We start from the raw sequence: 21,498 nt of genomic DNA, 5'->3' as shown, positions 1-21,498 counted from the left end.
ATGTTGATTGAACTAAGCTCATGAACAAATAAAGTTGAATGAACGATTAAGTTTGTCTAACCTGCTAAATTTCTTCCAGTGGCATGGACATGGTTTCTCACAGGTATGATTCGTTCATATTTCGCATATGGTATTTGACTTCATTATATGTTGGTATTGAAGGCTTTTGAAACAACTAATTATATATAAGAGATTTAAACTTTTTGAAGAAAAGACCCTTCGTGGAGGCATCCTATTGTAGATAAATTAGCCAGGAAGAGGCTCACATACTTAGTCAAACAGTTCGTGGTAACTCCACGCCCTCCCCGGGATAGCCAATACTCCTACGCTTCAGTACTAATTTATTATTAAAGGCAACTGAAAACACACTTGTTTGTAGCAAAAAGGAAAAGAATGTGATTCCGAGATGATGGTATGCTTGCTACCCTGAACATTTTGACCAACAGAGAATCATTGTTCCTCTCTTTTGGCTTAAAATATCAAACTGGACAACTAATCAGGTGGAATATATCTTCTATTTCATCTTATTGCCTAAAAATTTCTCACTGGAATATAGGAGAACCAATCATATTTTAGAAATGAAGCGTCAGTTTGCATTACTTTCTTAGTGGGATTGCCTTGCAAAAAAAAAAAAAAAATCTGGAAATGATAAGATTGGGTTTGGAGACAATACGTCACCGACATAAACAAACAGATTTAAACTGTATATTTTACCCAGAGGGCTATAAGAAGGGGCTATGGAGCTGTAGGAAAATTTACAGTCAGTGGACGTGATTTTAAGTGGCTCTAGAGGTATAGGAGGTAAAGTAGTCCCCCTTTGTATGAGCTTTTAGAAAAGATGATTTAATGTAAGCTTTATTACAGCCAGTGGACGTGATTTTAAGGGGCTCTAGAGCTAGTGGAAAGGAATTCTTCGTTGTATGAGTCCATAAATGTGGTTTTAGATAAGATGATTTTATGTATAGTTTGTTACAGTCAATGGTTGTGATTCAAAGGGGCTATAGAGATATAGGAAAGGAACTCCTCGTTGTACGAGTCCTTAAATGTGCTTTTAGATAAGATGATTTTATGTATAGTTTGTTACAATCAATGGTTGTGATTCGAAGGGGCTATAGAGATATTGGAAGGGAACTTCTCGTTATACGAGCCCTTAAATGTGCTTTTAGATAAGACGGTTTTATGCATAGTTTGTTACAGTCAATGGTTGTGATTCGAAGGGGCTATAGAGATATAGGAAAGGAACTCCTCGTTGGACGAGTCCTTAAATGTGCTTTTAGATAAGATGAATTTTTGTAAGCTTTGGTAAATGTACAATTTGAACAAACATGTGCCACTCTTATTTTGGGATAATATAATCTCCCTGCCATCTCTGCCATCTTTCTGATTCAAGTGAAACTTTAAATTGAACTGGTGCAGCATAAGTGGAGTTTATGGATTGCAGTATTTTTGCCTTTTGGAACACTATAGTACTTCTTTGTACACGTTTTTGGAACTTTTTTTAAAAGGTTTTTATTTGTAACTTTTTTTCGTTTTTGTAAACTTTATAAATTACATTTGTCATAGTTTTTTTTTTCAATTGAAATCGATTGTTGTTCATCTTAAACTGATACAATTTGTTTCTATTGAGGTTGTGATTTGAAGCGAGAATAGCCCTTAAAAAAATCTCTTGATAAGCAATCAACAGTCCAGAAGCGGCAAGAGATATAATTTAAAACTTTTGTCGAATATCTACAGAGAATTATTGTTGCATGACCCGTTCTGCGGATGAAAGACGACAAATTGCCAAATATTGTCCTTTTCGGCCAACCATCTAGGGCCATACGGAATGCAGGTCGTCCCGAAATTGGGTTAGAGTAGGTCGTAAGAAGAGAAATTAGGACTCCTTGGAAGGTTGTAAAGAGGGAGGCTCTGAATAGATTTTAATGGATTAGGGGGTGCGTAGCTCTGGCTGCCTAAGGCCAACACATCTGCGGGAAATGTAGAAAAAATTATGTAAAATGTTTCTTTTTTTAGCCTTCTGAATAGCTGTGTATATTTAATTTTACTGACCCTCATAAATGTGAAAATACAACACAGATGGAGTAATCAATAGAAATAAAGAAAAAACGTGAATCAAGTACAATCGATCTAACAAAATATATATAGAAAAAAAGAGAAAAAAAGGTACAATCAGTATAGAATATTTTCAAAGGTACTTTAATTATTAAACTGCTTCTGGCGCCTGTTATTTTTTTTTTTTTTTTTGCACCTGGATCACAGGATTTGCAACTCGAAATAATATTGGCAAATAATTATTATTAGTCCAAAGGTGAAGAAATATGGACAACAAATGTATCCAAGCCAGGATTTACGTATAGGCTCAGTAGGCCCGGATCTAGGATGCTGAGGGGTGCAAAAAAAGCTCTGAGCATTGTTTTTTCTTAACAAAAACTGGACTGATGTAATCCATCGTCAAAGTGCCAGTGCCCTTTGCTGTTGCGCTGCCTATTCACAGAAAAACGATATTCTAGAAGTTTGATAAAATCTCCGAATTTTTGGAGATTTTCCAAAAAAAAATCTTGCAAAAACGGAGTGGTGAAAACGCTTGGGCCTAGGGACGCTCAAGATTTAAGTCTAGCCCCTATATACTTCCTAGCTAGGATATGATGATTATATTTAGCTTTACTGCAACTACTAGACCATATATTTTCCTAGATTTACTAGCAAATGATTGCTTTAAAATTCGCTATGTAGCCTGAAGACCTAATTAAAAAACGAAACTAAGCTCTAAACTTAATTTTAGAGATTTCGTATGTCAAAATAAACTATAAAATTATAACTCTATTTACAGCTTTAGTGTTTGTTATGCAGTTGTATCAAAAACTACCCATATGTTTTTTAAGAAGGATTATTCTAATTTTCTTTTTAGATCACTTAATGCTATTCGAGCTCAAGCAAGAAAAGAGATCGAAGAAGAGCGGAAACAGTTGAGTGAACCTTCTAGTGAAGGCGCTGTAGGTAATTTGCAATCTGTTAAGGCTGCTCTTCCATCCCAGCTCGCAACATCTGGAGTTTTCTACACATGCCCTATGATTGGTAAGGCTCTGATTATTTTCAAATTTAAGAGGGTGTCCTTAAGGTCTGAATTTTTCTTATTTATCGTTGGGCTCCTTTTTGTTTCCTTAGGCATCGTTTTTGGTTTATTGTAGGAAATTGGTAAGGATCTCATTCAGTAGCTCCCAAATTAATTTTTTCTACCGCCCCCCCCTTTCAAGAAAAAGTATTATTCTGTGCCCCATGGAGATTGTTTCTTTTAGAATATTATAACAGTTGAATAGAAAGAAATATTAACTAGCGTTTCTTTGTTCTTCGTAAAGAAAGATGTGCAATTAGAAGCATTGATTTTTAAAACTGTTAAAATACCAGAATAGAAAGGCTCACAAAGTTCAATAAAAAACTTTCTTATTGAAAATATAATGAACTTGGTGTGTTGTTGAAATTTTAGTGGCCTTACTTTTGGCCTTTTTGGCCGTATTTCTGTCAGCCGAATCTTAAATTACTGCGTCTCACTATTTGCTATGCATCTATTATGCATTGTTTTCAATCACTGTAATGAACCTCTTCACAGCTTCGCCCCCCCCCTGAATCGCGTCACCGCCTATTAGGCGGTGGTACTTCGGGAATCACTGATCTAACCCTTGCAGTCATGCGGAAAGTAGGATTTATGCCTGATTACTGAATATGATGCTGTATTTTCAATATTTACTTATAATTCTTATCTGAGGTTAAAAGGGATTTTTTGTCTTCTGTCCCTATGCCAGTGCCTATAGTTTGTGATTTGAACTAGAGTAATATATTCCATGTCAGAGACAACAGTCTGGACTTGTTCTGCCGATCTTCTGGCTGATCGGGCCAGACCAGCTTATAGCTTTCTAATTGCTTGTTTATAGCTTTTTAATAAAAAGTTCTATTGCAGCAGGAAGGCATCAGTCTCAATTTGAAGCTGGAAATTAAGTCTGAAAGTGTTTAATATTTGTAATCATATCTCTCTCCATCGTTAGATATATTCTAAGAATATATGATTAGAAGAATTTAGAGAGCTGTTAAAGGAGTATTTTTCCCTTGTTCTGAATTGAGCACCATCTACTTTCATCATTCCTTCTGCTCGGGATTTTAGTTGAGTTTGTTAGTTTGTTTTCCGTGTTTGGGACCATGGCAGAGGAATTTAAAAGTTCTCTCGGTGTTAAAGAAATACGAGCTTACCCTTTGTTGCTTCTTAGTGACATGCACAGCAACAAGATGAACTTTGAACCAAGACAAGTGCATTTTTTGCAACACTGCTTAATATCGCTTATGCTCTTTTTCATGCACAGATTTGTCTTGATTTCCTCCCTTTTCACAAAATTCGTTTACGATTCTTTGTTGAATATTTACACCAACACTAAATTTGTCAACCCGTCAAAATTTTCACAGTATTGTGTCTCACGAATGAATTTTAAAGAAGAAAACGCTATTGAATTTAAACAGCTCACCAAGGACTAAAGGGTGGTGCTGAACGTTTTGTTTATCTGTCTTGGTTCAAAAGTTGACCCAGAAATGAAAGTTCTAGTGCTGCTGACCGATATCGCTAGTTTTTTGCTTAGGTTTAAGACTGAAAATTGGAATCGCATGCAGTGTAGCCATGTTAAAGTTATGATTTTTACCTGACACAGAGCTCTAAAAATTTACTTCCTAGGAAAAAAAAGACATGAGACATGGTAAAAAATATGAATGACATTTGAAAGTTGATATTGAAATTTGATAAGTTGATAATGGAATTTGGTATTTCTGAATATATCATGGAGCCAATACCATTTAGAAGCTGGTTTAGTTCCCTCCAAAAAGGTTCGGCACGTTTAAAGTGCAGGGGAAGGAAATGCCTGCTAAACATAAATTCAGCGGGGATTGACATCCACTTAGGGCTCAGTTCTTCTATGTGTTGTCGATTGACTATTTTCGAAAACATGACTGGTATTGGTACCAGCTCGACTTTTGCCGGTGGCACACACAACTCAATCAATCATTTTTACTATTGTAGAGGTTTAAAGTATTAATTGCGATAGAAGTTAATACAACATCGTATTGCTAACTTCACATCAAACTTCTGACACCCTCTGTCCAACACCTCTTTAACTTCTGACATATGTTTGGGCAGGAGTATTTATTCTCTGTCACATCACCTTTCACGTTCGTCCCCCTAGAGTCTTTCGAAAGAAATAACTATTCACGATTGAATGGGTCATACGTACGTAAAGGCTTGTTCTTGACTACCCCTGGGTATGCGAAAATTCTTTAGTGTTTTCAAATGCTGAGAAAATATCTTCCCAAAGGCAGGGCTGTGCAAAACTTTCAACTTGTTGACTTGTGGAAGAATGAAGCCCAGTCTAAATCTACAGTTTGGTACACTCGTTTTTTTTGGTCATTTTCAGTATGTTTTCTGCAAATGCAAATTTCTGGCTTTGAAATCACATAAAAGTATACTTTCAGAGCTTTAAGTTCACGTAAAATTGTACTCTCTCTGTTTTGAAATACGCAACATTAAAGAGGTAAAGGACAGTCGTTGGGCATCACAGACTTTGAGCAACTCATGTTTTTCGTGCTTGTTATCCCCTAAAACTGTAAATTGCGATCTGTCTTAATGAATATTGTATATAACCCGGATGACACCAAGTTTTAGAGGGACAACATTGAAGGTATTAGACGTGAACAGAGAGAGGCAAGGGCAGTCTCAACCGACAAAAACAACGTGCGAATTATCAAGTTTCACAAGAACCTTCAACCATCATACTTACAAAGACATTATCCGATCCAAACCCCATGCAATTGTCTTTTAGAATATTTCTACCGTGACATTTTATGTATTTATGTACCTCCTCTTTATTATATTCCTCTTTACTATATATTTATTATATATTTTAATTATATATCCTCTTTATTTATATAGGTACATTTTATGTACCTCCTCTTTATTATTTAAGTTTTACCTTTCACTTATAAGAAATAATTCACAGTCAAATCTGTGATGCATCAGAGCTCAATACAGATCGTAAGTTCTAACTCATTGTTTCCTAAACGTTATTTTATTCATCTAACACGTGGACTTTCGTTCACCTGAAAGCTGGTGTGATTTGATTTTCAAATCTACTCGAATGATTTTTTTTTTCATCTCTGTTTGAATGCATCTTCGATTTTCGATAGATATCAAGTTTATACAATCACTTTTTTAGGATGATTAATCTTTTCATTTACAACTTCTTTTCTCTATGTGGAAACCTCACAGTTCGGCCGAATGGCTAAACGGATAAATTCGTCTCCATGAATTTGAAAAGAACTGTCGAATGTTGCGTAGCGGTTGGTGCGATGTTTTCCTATGCCTTACCTATGAAATATTCGTCATCTGATCAAAAGTAACATATAAATAATCAGCTGAGTACATATTCAAGTATTATTATCAAACCAAATCTTAAGTAATCTCCAACAGGGCTAATTATAGGATGGAACTAAACTCTGGAACTATGGTCTCCATGAATTTGAAAAGAACTGTCGAATGTTGCGTAGTGGTTTGTGCGATGTTTTCCTATGCCTTACCTATGAAATATTCGTCACCTGATCAAAAGCAACATATAAATAATCAGCTGAGTACATATTCAAGTATTATTATCAAATCAAATCTTAAGTAATCTCCAGCAGGGCTAATTTAAGGATGGAACTAAACTGACCACGTTTTTAGAAATTTTGAATCAGACGCAAACTTTTTGAAACAGTATACAGTGGAGTAAATAGCTGAATATAGACCAAATATACTAAATTTGTACCAGTTAGGCAAAATTGTACTGAATTCCTAATGAAGTACCAAGAAAGTCGAAATAAATTATGTCCTTTTAACCCCCTTTAGGTCCATCATATTTGAAAAGTTCGATTTTCCAAGATTTTTGTTCTTTGGTTATTTCAGAATTTTGGAGTTTTGGGGTAGTACCACATTTTCGTTAGTAATGCCAAATTGAACCATGGAAATAAATAGCGGAAACAAGTTAGATAAATTTGGATTTGCTTTCGGTCTGTAAAAATTCAAACTAGAACGGTCTGCTGTTTCTTGAAGACAAACTATACCGTCAAAAAAAGCTACATTTTCTTAAGCTATTCAGTGGAACTTGATTGGATTGGCAACTTAACATCAGTGAAAGTGTCTTTCCAAGACGCTATTGCGCTCTCTAATGCTTGCCGGTTGGGCTTAAAAATGGGATATAAAATATTCCGAATTTTTGAATACATAATGGCATTCTCGTTGCTGCCGCAAGTGTCAATCACCGCATCACCTAGCAGCAAAATGCGACCAAGCTATAAAATGCCCTAGATGTGCAAGTTCCCATGTGTCTACAAAAGACACTCCATGCCAAGGCATCCCGAAGTGTCCTAAATGCTGGGATGCTCATTTTGCTTTCAGTCTTAAGTGTCGCGTTACTCAGGATGTTCTCAAAGAGCCAAGAGACAAAGAAATGACTGCCAATTTCGACTTAACCATATGTTCATTCAACATCAATGGCACAAAGGACAAAGATCATTAAATTAGCCAAAAATTAGACGATTTTTATGTCTTTTTTCTCAAAGAGCATGTTCTACCTCAAATCAGTTTCCATTCGCTCCGTAAATGTAACGATGACATTGTTTATACAACAAACGCTCGTAAAACCAGAGGCAGACCCTCGGGTGGCCTTGCTTGCCTAGTTAAACGATTCCTTGTTCCTCACTCCTGTATTGTATCACTCGGCTGATAATTTTTTGGCTATTAGAATTAGTGCACTATTTACCTTCCTCATGATCAGCAATCACTGTCATCCGTGACGAAATTTGCAACTGTGTGCTCCTCCATCAGTAGTCTGATCAAAAATATTGAAAGTCATGGATACGATTGGGTTCTAATGGACGACTTCAACTGTGATTTATTCAATAATTCAAGCCGCGATGAACTTATTTTAGAGTCTTTACCTGCTGGTTTTCGTATTGTTCCAAAAGAGTGTAGACACACGTACATTCATAACAGGGAAAATCTGCACAACATTTAACATTGTGTATGCTCTGCTACAGTGTCTTCCTCGGATGTACATGTGGACGAGGATGAGCGTGATTACGACGATCTTCCGATATCCTGAAGCGTCTCTATTTATTTTTTGCAATCCCGGTTACCCGTAACAGGCAGTAAGCTTGATAAGAAGTGGTGTTATAAAAGTGAATAGAGGAGAATTGACCTTCCATTATGCGTTTCTACCCTTGCTGCTCTCCTCTCAAATATTCAAATCCCGTTCAGCTTGTTGTGCACTAGTGTTTATTTACCAAATGCTTGCTCCCTGTTAAAGACATATTACCTTCAAATCGTTGCCTGTGAAACAAGCAGAAGCTGCTGCGGTCCCTCGTGTCCGAGTTTGTTCAAAAACTCGTTGTTCCATGTGGAAAGATGTCCCCGAATTAAAAGGCATTAAAAATAGAGCGAAGTTCTGGCTTCGTATCTGGATCACTTGCGGTCGCCCAAATGTTGGCCATGTTTTTGATATTAGAAAGAAGACAAAAGAAGAATTCAAGCGGTATCTGCGTAGTTCTGGCTTCGTATCTGGATTCCCTGTGGTCGCCCAAATGTAGGCCATGTTTTTGATACTAAAAAGAAGATAAAAGAAGAATTTAAGTGGTATCTGTGTAGTGTACGGTATAATGGCTTCGGATTTCCCAAAACTGCTTCTCAATGGAGACAAGTGATCCATTCCTATAAGCTGGAACCCTCTACTTCTAGTGATGTTATTCCTGTGGCTTCTTGGATTAAGCACTATTATAGTATTTTTACTGGCATTAACTATGCTGTGCACTCTCGTTTCTCGTATCTCCTTAGTGATTTAATTCCCTTGAAGCTGAAGCAGAAGCATATAATCCGAATCTCCTACGAACAAATGCTTAAAAGTATTAAATATTTAAATTGAAATCTGTTGATCATGATGGTATTGATGTCTTCCACCTTCGAACAGAGTCCCGAGACTTTTAGTGTTCCACCTGCAACGGCTTTTCCAAATGTGCTTGGCATCCTCTCTGTTGCTTGACTCCTTTCTAAGCGGTGCAGTAACCTCGGTGCTAAAGCGTGGAAAGGATCCTTTAAGTTGTGATTCTTTTAGACCCATAACTGTGGCCTGTAACTTTAACAAAGTTTTTGAGTATGTTGTGTTACCTTTTGTAACAGAAATTATGGATAACAGTCAAAATCAGTTTGGATTCAGTGTCCTTTTAAAGGGTGGCTCTGAGGTCCGTTTTTGTGCCCTTGGCCTTTCTAAAGCTTTTGACAGTGTTTCTCATGCTCAAGTTATGTTTTCCCTTGTCAGTACTGGAGTCAACGTTTCTGTCGTTCGGGTTTCGGGTTCTTGAGTTTTGGTGTAGTAATTCCTATGTTCGGTTAAAGCGTCGCTCTAATATTTATGGGAATATTCCAATCCGTTCGTGAGTGCGTCAAGATGGTGTTCTTTCACCGTATCTATTCAGTATTTGTATCCACAGTATGCTATCCAGAATTATGCTCCTTTTTTGCAATTTGGTAAATGTCTCTTACATTGCATATGCGGATGATATACTTCCTTTAAGCCGTTCTAGATCTAGCCTCTTGTATCATCTATTTTAAAACATTTCCAAAGTGTTGGCCTCCGATTGAATATTGATAAGTGTGAGTACCTAGTCTTTAATGAATGAAAGTTCTTAAGCCGAACTGGCCAGACATGACAATAAACAACCAAGAGAGATAAAACTCTACAAAAAGAAAACTTCAAACGAGACGACGGCCAGTAGAATTGAAAGAATAAAACAACGCGGATATTTCGCCTGTATCCAAACAAGGCGTCTTCAGCACAAGATAGAAAATTAAAAGAAAAACTAATCGAAAAACAAATAAAAACCACCACCAATAATAATAAATACAATTGTATTACATAAAAAATACATATAAAAACCACCACCAATAATAATAAATACAATTGTATTTATTATTATTGGTGGTGGTTTTTATTTGTTAGCTGTCACCTATTTTCGTTTTATATTAGTGTTATTTTTTGGAGGTTCTTTCGTTTGTTGAGTTATGGTTGTGATCTGTATGTTTTATCTCTCGTATAGGTGTGTATTTTTTTTTTCATTATCTTTTATTTACTCCACTTGTCTTGCATTTTAGTGGGTTCAAAATAAATTATTATTATTATTTGTCCTAAGTTTTTAAGGCATATTTTGTCGCATGAATTTCCGCTTGAGCAGTTTAAATAATCGCATTCCAGCTCCACTGTCCTTTGTACCTTAAAAAATGAGTTGTACAGCTGCACAGTTCGAAGTAAGATGTAATGAATCTGGTATAATTAGACCCCCATAGCAATAATTTTGTCCAATACGTTTGAGGTTAAGAAAGTTTCGGTTCATTATCTGTCACGAACGTTCATCCGAGCATATATTGGTTGAGCACGGGTAAATTCTGAGGTGAGGGGTTAGAATTGCAACTTGTAGAATTAGTAGAGCTTTTATTTGATAAGAAGAAGTGGAGAATTTAATCAGTAGAATGAAATAAGAATCGACTATTAGACCACGGTCATCAACGAGGGTAGAAGATATACTGCTAATTTTGTACAAAATAATTGCTTCGTGAGATGCGCCATTTTAACAATTTAGAGGGGATGACATCTTCATAAATAAATATTCTACAAAACAGAAGACAATGGTGAGACGTGTGAGCATTAATTGGTAGATGAATCGATTTTGCAAGCATCAGCGGCTCATGTCTGGCAATCCTTCTGGCAACCCGGTCTGGTCGCTGTATCTATTGTTTGATGCTGCTTGCATTTAAAGCTAATACTCGGCAACCCGGTCTGGTCGCTGTATCTATTGTTTGATGCTGCTTGCATTTAAAGCTAATACTCGTTTTTATCTCTATAACGGATATTGACATGTAAGCAAGAATTATAAAACATTCTTCCAAAACTGAGGAGAGGGGTTAGATAATTTTGCTAAGTACATATTACCAGTTAAGTCGTTTTTAAGTAAGGGTCCGTCATTTTCTTTTAAGGGAAAATTCGTCTTTGGACGTTTGATATTAATATTTTTTAATCTTGTTAGAAAAGACTAAAATCCTAATCCGCTGTTCTGATTATTTGCATCGGAAGGTCTTATTCCCTTTGCCGTAATTAGAACAATCTATCCCCTGCTACTCTGTATGTAAGTATAGTTGAAAATAAGACTCTTTGATGTATAAGCAAAACCCAACCTTTTCCCCCTCGGATATGAGCCTTTCATAAGGTAGTCTTAGCAATCTTGCCCTACCTAGTCTTACCAAGTCAAACTCTAATTTTTTTGAGGTTCTACAAATGACTGCAGAAATGTCAAAAGTCACCGATTTAAAAAAAAGTTGTGTAAAGCCTAATCCATTTTTCGTCCCTCGTTTTCTCTTATATTCATGCGTTTTCGAAAAAAAAATCACTTTTTTGTCTATTTTGAGAATAAGTTTTTTTTGTTATTAAATATGTTAATTTTGACTACTTAGTTTTCTCTAAGACTAAAAAGTCTTTCGTCATCACTTTTTTGTCTATTTTGAGAACAAGTTTTTTTTTGTTATTAAATATGTTATTTTTGACAACTTAGTCTTCTCTAAGACTAAAAAGTCTTTTTTCTTCTCTAAGACAAATATTTGTCTTACCAAAGATTCGAACCTAAGTTACCACGGCTAGGGGCAAGTCTTGTTATTCCTGCCCTATCGAATTTTGTTTAATAGTGGGTTTTTTTTACACTTTTGCTGTGCCCAATCGCTGTATGAATGAATGAATGAACTTTATTACCCGTAAAAGTATAAAAAACACAAAGTACGGAGTATTATAAATAAACAAAAACGATAAACAGCGAAGAATAAAAAAATTCAAACTAACAAAAGACAACATCGACTAATTAACCAGTATCAATATGGAAAAAAGGCTGCAGAGGGTCATAAACGTGAATGAAGTTGATAGTCTTTTTACATAAATCATCACTGGAAGACCGAATCCGAGAAGGCACATCAATTAAACCAAATCAAGCAATTATTTTTTTGTTTCGGTGCCATCTAGGAAGCCGGAGGAGGAATTTGCAATATCTGAAATAAGCCGTACGTAGAGTATGTCGATCTTTCTTACGAAACAGATGAGCCATGCCTGATAAAAACAAAAGCACAGGGGCGCAATAAGCGTTATAAATCATGCAAAAACCGTTGCGGTTGTAACGGCTTTTGTTTGGGGATATTTTTCCGTAAGCGACGCGTAGGTTTTTCACGGCTTGATTCACTAGGGATGAACAGGTAGTGGAAAGTGTTGGGCCGAAGCACAGACCAAGCCAACTAACTAAAGAAGAACATGGTAGAACTGCAGTCCCAGCAACGAATGGAGCGACCGCATAAGGGCTATTAAAACAAATAAACTCGCATTTAGACGCATTAACTGACAGTCCAATCTTAGATAGTTCATTGGTTAATATAGTAAAATTAGAAAGCAATCCACGGCGAGTCCGGGCAACAAGAAGAACGTCATCTGCATATACAATAGAAGACAAACCAGTATTACCGTAAAAAAACAGAACTTCTAAGGGGACGCAGGCACGATGCAAGCACGCATTTAAATATACTAGGAGACAATACGGCACCTTGCCGAACTCCCTTATTAGTTTTTACCGGTTCAGATATTTGGTCATTCCAGGTAACTTGAATTTTAGACTTTGAATACCAAGAAGACAATAAACTTAGTACGGAAGGATTAACCCCTGAAGACGCAAGGGAAAATAGAGCCTGAGAGTGCACAATATTGTCGAAAGCTCCAGAAATATCAACAGTAAGACAGTATAAAGACATTTTAGCTTTTACGGCATCTTTCATGAGTCGGTTTAAAACATGATGTGCATGGGAGCAACCGAAACTTTTCCGAAAACCAAATTGAAAAGGCGTAAAATCACAATTCGACTCAATTTCTGGTAGTAACAAATGTTCAAGCAACTTACTTAAGAAACACGATACTGTAATGGGACGATAATTCACACATGACGTGGGGCCCTTGCCTCGCTTTTGAATAGACGTTACACGGCCACAAAGGAAACTATCAGGAACAAGCGACTCTGCTAAGCAAGACTTGAAAAATATTTGTAGATTGTTAAGTAAAACAGGACAATCATAAGCAAAAAATCGGTAAGAAAGGCCGTCACCATCAAGGCTATTTGAACGCTTAATTTTTCTTCAAGCCCGGTGAATTTCAGATATTGCTACAGGCTGGACATGAGCCTGCAGGAGACGGTATGGTAAAAGCGGTTTAAGCAACTTATAATAAAAAGACTGAAGAAAACTATTAAATACACTGAACACACGCTTATAATGATCAACAAAATTAGCTAGCTGGAGACAAGATAGGGTAGATGGGGAACATTTCTCACTATTAATAAGCTTAATCCAGGAGGCCTTATCGGTGGGACCTGGCCATGCATTCAAGCGTGCCCTCTTCAAACTGGCCTTATATTCCAGTTTACACTTTTGTTTCACAGAGAAAACAGCTCCGGAAGATGGTCGGTCACATGATATCCACATACGTAGCCAAAATTTGGCTTTTTGCTTAGCACGTTTTACTTCAGGATCAACGTTCCAATTAGGCTTTCTTGTACCAATCCGAACTTTATCCACAGGCACTGCAGCTTTGGAAGCTGATTTAAGGCAATGGACGATTTGACAATAATAGAAATTTAGGTCAACTGTACTTGAAGGCGAGGAAACTGACGTTTGCAGCAGGTGATATGGCACTTTTATGGTTGACAGTAAAGCAGTTAGCGTAGCAAGATATAGTGGGACATTAGAACGATCCCAATTCAACTTCGTATGCCACTTCGGCTGAGCCGAAAGTGTTTTGCCAGATAGCTCACAGGACAAATTACAGCTAAGAATAAGGTGATCGTCATCAATCTTCTCTTCGTCCACCCTGACAATCGATGATATTAAGCTGGAACTGGAAGAGATCACGTGATCCAGGTTCGATTTTGAACAGCCTCTGTTATGAATATACGTGAATGGGAGGCTCTTAACTGCGACGTGATATATGCTAGGAAGTGATTCTAGCAAGAGGATTGATTTATCGGAGATACCAAGAATGTCACAGTTATGGTCACCAGCTAAAACCCAATTTAGGTCTTTTAAACGTAGACTTTCGAGTAGAGACTTTAAACTAGAGCAACATTTAGCGAAAGATGTGAACGATGCTATAGAACGTCGATTGCAAGGTAAGTAAACGTTGATAAAGGCGGTACTGTCACATTGAATCGCTAAGATGTTATCATCACAATGAATCACAGAGGGCTTTGATGGGGAACGGAAAAAAATTGCTAGGCCACCGGAAGGGCGGTGGCCTATTGGTTTTGTTGTTTTATTTATAAAAGGGGTAGTGCACAAGAAGGGGAGAATTTGGGTGTTGTAGGCTATTACTGCACCACAATCCGAAGTGCATATACTGAAAAAATTTGAGGTGATTGAAAAGTGGCTCCCGCATTTAAAATTGATCCAATAAACAAAAAAGTGACAAAATACAAGGTGCTGGATTAAGGAAAACGAGTTAATTACTAAATACGACTGTACTCTATGCAAGCGTTCAAAGAAATTCTCTAATAAAATAAAACTGTGTTGTCTTAATTTTTTATTCGGCCGTTACTGATAGTGGAAACACAAAAGCGGGATAGAATAATTTCGCTCTCTCGATAATTTCACTTTCTGGTAAAGCGCTGACGTAATAACTAGCTTGGCTTTTGCTGCTTAGCACCAGAGTGCTGCAAAGAATCCCGAAACAGACCATTCGAAAGAGAGGAAAAGACTATGCAAAAGGGCAGACAGAGCCGTATCCTTTTTTTTGTTTTGTTTTTTAAACACAAGCTTCAAAAAACGAATGAAAAATTTGTTTATATGGATTTTTGTTGCGTTTTTACGAGTCGGCCATACGTTTTGGTGGAGGATTTCAAACTCCCTTGCCCCCTTTGTGGTACGACCTTGATGGCAGATCTAAAAAATTATGGCTCTTACGAATTTGAATGGTTTTGCTCGCTAGTTCTTGATGTCATATGAACTGAAAAAAAGAGAAAATTTGTTTTACAATCTTTACACGTGAAATCTTTTGAAATTTGACAATATTTACGCCGTTTTGCAATATTTTTGACGCTTCATTCTTGCATCTATTCAGTGAGTATATACCCGCTAGTAAATCTACAGTGTGAATATTTAAGGACTTCGTCGCACTGTAAGGGAAAGAAATTGATCAATGAATTAGAGACTAGCTCTTTGTTTACTACCCATGCATCTGAATCGAGTAGCAAATTTGCCCGGTGAATTTGAATCTATCCAGTGTTGTGACCTCAAGTGCTGTCTAGAAAAGAAATTGATCGACTCATTAGAGACTAGCTCTTTATCTACTACCCATGCATCTGAACCAGGTAGCAAATGTACCAGGTGATTTGAATTCACCTGGTGGTAGATCTAACGCTCTGAGTCTTTTAGGACCCCAAGTGCTGCCTAGAAAAGAAATTGTTCAACTCAATAAAGACTATCTCTTTGTTCAATACTCATGCATCTTAACCGGGTAGCAATTGTACCCGATAAATTTGAATCTATGCGGTAATAAATCTAACGATCTGAATTTTTTAGGACCTCAAGTACTGCCCAGAAAAGAAATTGATCAACTCATTAGAGACTATCTTCGTGAGCAACTGCAGGGTGAAGATGCCGGACTTACCGCTTGTGTGGTTATTCATACTTTAAACAAAAACAAAGAAAAGGTATTAACTCTGATTATTTTCTTCCTACGTTTCGATTGTTTTGTAGCCAAAACCGGCGCTACTGATATCCTCTCACATGGCTTATCAAAAGTAATTGTATTAATGAGTCAAGGATGATAGCTCTTGTTTCTTTGGTATTTTCAGTAATCTATTCTAACATGTTTCTATAATCTAGATCTTTTAAGCGTCTTTTAGAAACCTGTTTGTGTTCTATTTTTTGAGGAGGTTGGTATGATATTTTAGGATTTACGTTTATCCGGCATACATACGTCTTCCAACGAATTATCTAGTCAAGGTTCTTGATTTTCAAAGGTATGGTCGCATTGATGACTTTATCCGTGTCAAAATCCTAAACCCAATCATCATTGCTATAATTCTCAATTTGTTTGGTTCGTTCTACTTTGGCTTGTCTTTCGTCATTATGAAGTGTATACCGAAAAACCTTTGTTTTTTTTTTAAAGAGGTATGGTAGGCATTGATGACCTTATCCATGTTAAAATCCCAAACCCGTCATCATAACTATCATTTGAATTTTGGCCCGTTTTGGTTCTCGCTGTCCAGGTTGATTTTCATTGACTTGCATGCATGCTCGGTGTAGCATGTCTTCTAACTGCGCTTGCCTTTGCTCTGTATTTTCATTTTTGACACGTGGCCGCTGTTCTTCTAACCGCATCTGTATTTACTCTTTATTTTCATTATTGACACGCCGTCGCTTTTCTTCTAACCGCGTGTATCTTTGCTCTTCATTTTCATTTTTGACTCGCACATATGCTTGGTGTTGTATGTTTTCTAACCGCTTGTTTCTTTGCTCTTCATTTTCATTTTTGACACGCTCTAATTGTCGTTTTCGTTATCTTCTTACCACCAGTGTCTTTGCTCTTCACATTCATTTTTGACAAGTTTTCGGATTTTGATTATTTTAGAAAATTTAGCTATGAACCTTTGCTTTAGCTGCCCATATTGGTGTTGTCGCAATTTATTTATTTTGATTGTATTATTTATGTTATGTATGACATGATATAAGAAATGGCTTGTATGATGTCATGAGAAATGCTTATATGATGTATTAACATAGTACATAGCATCATTTGCAAAAACCAGAATTAAGGCTCTTAACGGATTATCTCGGACTTCCGATTTATCTAGATCGTTTATTTATGCGAGAATATTCCATTCCCAACAAATATGAAACCGTTTTCGAGAAAAAATAAATACATATATATATATATATATATATATATATATATATATATATATATATATATATATATATATATATATATATATATATATATATATATATACTAGCTGTTGGGGTGGCGCTTTGCGCCACTCCAACACCTAGTTGGTGGGGGCGCTTCGCGCCCCCTAAGCCCCCCCCCCCCGCGTGCGTAAGTCGTTACGCGCCATATTAGCTACGCGCCATTGTAGTTGTGTCCCTGTGTCCCACCTGTGAATATAGATTGATATATATATATGTTTTTAACTACGTAAAACTTGCGAATATACAACATTCTTCGATGACTCATTGTCTGTGCATATAAATAGATTGTCAGGTTTACCGACTCTTGAACATGCAACATAAAATTGTCCATGGGAAAAACAATCTGTATTCAGATCTATACCTCATTATTCTAATGATTGCCCTTGAGCTTTGTTGATGGTGATTGCTAATCGAACATTCCCTGTGTCCCCGTCGTCATTTATATTTCCCCCTGTGCCCCCGGCGTCCCCGTTGTAGTTGTGTCCCAGTGTCCCAGTCTGTAATTTCTCTTTGAGCGTCCCGGTCGTCATTTATATTCCCTGTGTCCCGGTGTCCCGGTTGTCATTTGTGTCCTGGTGTCCCGGTCTGTGATTTATCTTTGAGTGTCCCTGTCGTCATTTATATGTCCCGGTCGCTATTTGTGTCCCAGTGTCCCAGTCTGTAATTTCTCTTTGAGTGTCCCGGTCGTCATTTACATTCCCTGTGTCCCGGTTTTTTGTTTTCTTTTTCTCCTTTATTTTTCAGTTTTTTTTCCTTTTTTTAGTTTTTTTAGTTTTTTTATTAGTTTTTTGTTTTTTTTTGTTTTTTTTTTGTAGTTTTTACCTTTTTTTAGTTTTTTTTTTCTTTTTTAGTTTTTTACCTTTTTTTAGTTTTTCTTTAGTTTTTTAGCTTTTTTAGTTTTTTTGGGTATTTTTAGTATTTTCTTTTTAGTATTTTTTGTAGTTTTTACCTTTTTTAGTTTTTTTTCTTCTTTTGTATTAATTCTAAAGCCAAGGTTCGAACCTGGAACCTCTCGGACCTAAAACCTGAAACATAACGCTTTACCAACTCAGCTATTTCGGCTTGAATACATTCGTTTTTGAATTGGTATATGATGAAATAATTCAGACGTCATATGCGGACAGACAGACAGACACACAAACAAACAACTTATTTTTATATATATACTAGCTGTTGGGGTGGAGCTTCGCCATGTTTTTAACTACGTAAAACATGCGAATATACAACATTCTTCGCTGTCCCATTGTCTGTGCATATAAATAGATTGTCAGGTTTACTGACTCTTGAACATGCAACATATAATTGTCCATGGGAAAAACAATCCGTATTCAGATCTATACCTCATTATTCTAATGATGTGTCCCTGTGTCCCGGTCGTCATTTATATTCCCTGTGTCCCGGTCGCCATTTGTGTCCCGGTATCCCAGTTTGTAATTTCTCTTTGAGTGTCCCGGTCGTCGTTTATATTCCCTGTGTCCCGGTGTCCCGGTCGTCATTTGTGTCCCGGTCTGTAATTTCTATTCGAACAATCCCTGTGTCCCGGTCGTCATTTATATATCCCGCCTGTGCCCCCAGTGTCCCCGTTGTAGTTGTGTCCCTATGTCCCGGTCGTCATTTATATTCCCTGTGTCCCGGTCGTGATTTGTGTCCGGGTGTCCCAGTCTGTAATTTCTCTTTGAGGTTCCCGGTCGTCATTTATATTCCCTGTGTCCCGGTCGTCATTTGTGTCCCGGTATGTAATTTCATCACTCGACAAACAACTTCATGACGCATACAGCTCAATCCTTATATGACGTCAGTCGACAAACATGACGTCAGTCGACAAACATGACTTCACTCGACACACACACAGACAACTTAATTTTATATATATATATATAGATAGATATATATATATATCGGATCCGATCCGAGATCGGATCTCGGATCGGATCCGATCTCGATCCGATCTCGGATCGCTGACGACATTCATATGATCCGGTCTCTTGCTGACGAATCCATGCTACGTCATTGAAAGCTACGTAAGATTGTAGCATGGTGTCGAATCCAGTGACATTGGGTAGAGGGGTGCAGCTATATTTTTAAGTTTGAAGGAGAGATTTAAAGAACGTGTCGACAAAATCATCCAGTATGTCGATAAATCCAGACACTATAGCTAAACTTTCAAGGTAAATAGGTAAATATTCCAAGGCGTTGGCACGAGCGGCAACACATAGGAATCAGCCCCCCATCCCCACCTTACAACACTCCGTCCCTGTCTCCCCCTTCGCTGCGCCCCTAACTAGATATCATTGTTTTAATCGATTAAAAATTATAACAGTTCAAAATAGGGATGAAACCTTTTAATTGACAGGGAAACAAATATAAATTTTTTTAACTGGATATTTCGAACGCATATACAATGTCCATCGTCAGCAGTAAAACTAAAATACATTAATAAAAATAAACAATATTTATACCCAATAAACTAATTACATATAGTTTATTGCTCTTATTTTTTTCAATGCAACAGCGTAAGCAAATCTCTTTGACCTTTTCGGTTCCGATTCATTAGATTTATCTGACATGTCAGGTGGACAAGGTCAAAGATCTTAGGTGAAATGAGATTTACTTTTAAAGCTACCTTTAAACGATTATTTTGTAAAATTCTTTTAAGTCTTTCACTCAGCCCTGGAACATATAGTAAAGAACAAAAAACATCTTCATTTTCTGTTATTTCTAGAATATCGTTAGAAAATTCTAGAATTTTTTTCCTTCTTTTCGAAAAAGTCTGGTCAATTAACCCACCTGGGTAATGGTTATTTAACCGATTTAATCTTGGAACTTTCACCCACGCAACTGGACATTCACTGAATAGGAACCGTACGGTTAATTGTATTCTTTTTAGTTGTTTTAGTAGAAGATATACGTTCTTGAAGTCACCATACACATAGAACATTGCTGCACCAGGTGTGGATTGACAAGTATTAACAACAAATGTCCTTTGACTCATCTCTTCTACCATGATCAGACTTAGCTGGTGGCTCCATCCCCAATGACTTGACAACCAAAATTACCTGAGGAAATCCGGTGCCATCTTCTGGACAACTTGTACATAAAAAAAAATATATCGGCCGATAACCGATATTTTTTTTCCGATATCTGGCAATGAAACTGATCCTTATATTGACCTGATAATATCGATCGGTCTGGCCCTAATTTCTTCTCTCAAGCTCTTGCTTTAAGACCGGTTTACGATTTGGAGAAATGTTATTCAGATTTGAGAAGGAATAGTCTTTTCACCTGTATTTATGACCAGTTACGAATCGAAGAGATGCTTCGGGGAGGGGGGAGCGGTCAAACTCTTAGCTCCCTCCCCTTGGATATGACATGACCCAAAAACACACTTATAAACGCCTGTTTTTGGTTATTTTGGTATAGGTGTATTTATTTTGGTATAACTGTATTTTAGAAAGTGTAATTCTACATTCAACTTGGATGTTTTGAAATAACACAGCAACACATATATGTCCTCTATTTCCTTTTCTACACTATTGACACCTGTATTCCATCTATATTATCATGAAATGGAAATAACTTGGGATTTATTAAATTTGAGGCGTTTTAACTTTTTGGGTCTACGACGCTTATATTTTGAATGTTCATGAATTTTTCTGTTTGGTTGATTGTGTTTGGTTCAACTGTTTGTCCTAGGCGAAAGGAGGGATAGGATAGAAAATGATTTATTGGCTCAAACGCACACAAGCTAGCATAAGCACTTGAGAACAGTTACAATGATAAAACAGATGTTAGGGGATAAATATAAAACAAAAGTAAAATCAATTATTAAAATGCGGAGCAAAACAGGGAACAAATGAATTTTTGTACCTCATGGCCAACATTTAGGGACACAAGTCAAGTGGGGTACTTGGAGCTCAACGAGCATTAAGTCTTGTATTAGGAAGGATTGGGGTATTTATTTTTTTTTTTGAAGGGGGGAAGAAGATGTCGATGTTAGTCAGAACTAAGGCACTTGTGACCAAAGTTCATGTTAAGGATGTGACGTCGTGATTCCAATTTAGTAAGTTCAAGTCTAGCTAAATCTTCATCGTATGTAGTATAGGACGTCCCAAGTATAATTTTTATTGCTCTTTTTTGAATGCTTTCAATTTTAGAATATTGGTCTTTGGTCAACCCCGGGTGTCCGACAGTGCAAGCATATTCAAAAGAGGGTCTTATATATGAACAATATATTATTTTAAGGTTTGGGATTGATATGGGGAACCGTTAGAGAAAGGAGAAAGATTTAAGGAGAAAATTATCAGATATAAATAAGTGAGAAGTGTGGGAATTCCATTTAAGGTTATTGTCCAACTGCACACCAAGCAGTTTAACCGTATTTAAATTTGGTATGCAAA

At 36.9% G+C, this 21,498-nt stretch overlaps 1 protein-coding gene across 1 annotated transcript in view; it reads left to right on the top strand.

Moving 5' to 3' along the window:
* Positions 1 to 21,498, top strand: part of LOC136035707 (UBX domain-containing protein 6-like) — a 70,097-nt gene that overhangs the window by 25,993 nt on the left and 22,606 nt on the right. The window contains exons 3-4 of the mRNA XM_065717655.1: positions 2,909 to 3,075; positions 15,707 to 15,837. Coding sequence (XP_065573727.1) covers positions 2,909 to 3,075; positions 15,707 to 15,837 — 298 coding nt within the window. The remainder of the gene's footprint in view (positions 1 to 2,908; positions 3,076 to 15,706; positions 15,838 to 21,498) is intronic.

Source organism: Artemia franciscana, chromosome 14 (genome assembly GCF_032884065.1).
Source record: "Artemia franciscana chromosome 14, ASM3288406v1, whole genome shotgun sequence".
Lineage (NCBI taxonomy): Eukaryota > Metazoa > Arthropoda > Branchiopoda > Anostraca > Artemiidae > Artemia > Artemia franciscana.
The sequence above is the reverse complement of the archived record's forward strand: the minus strand, read 5'-3'. Positions and strand labels throughout refer to the sequence as shown.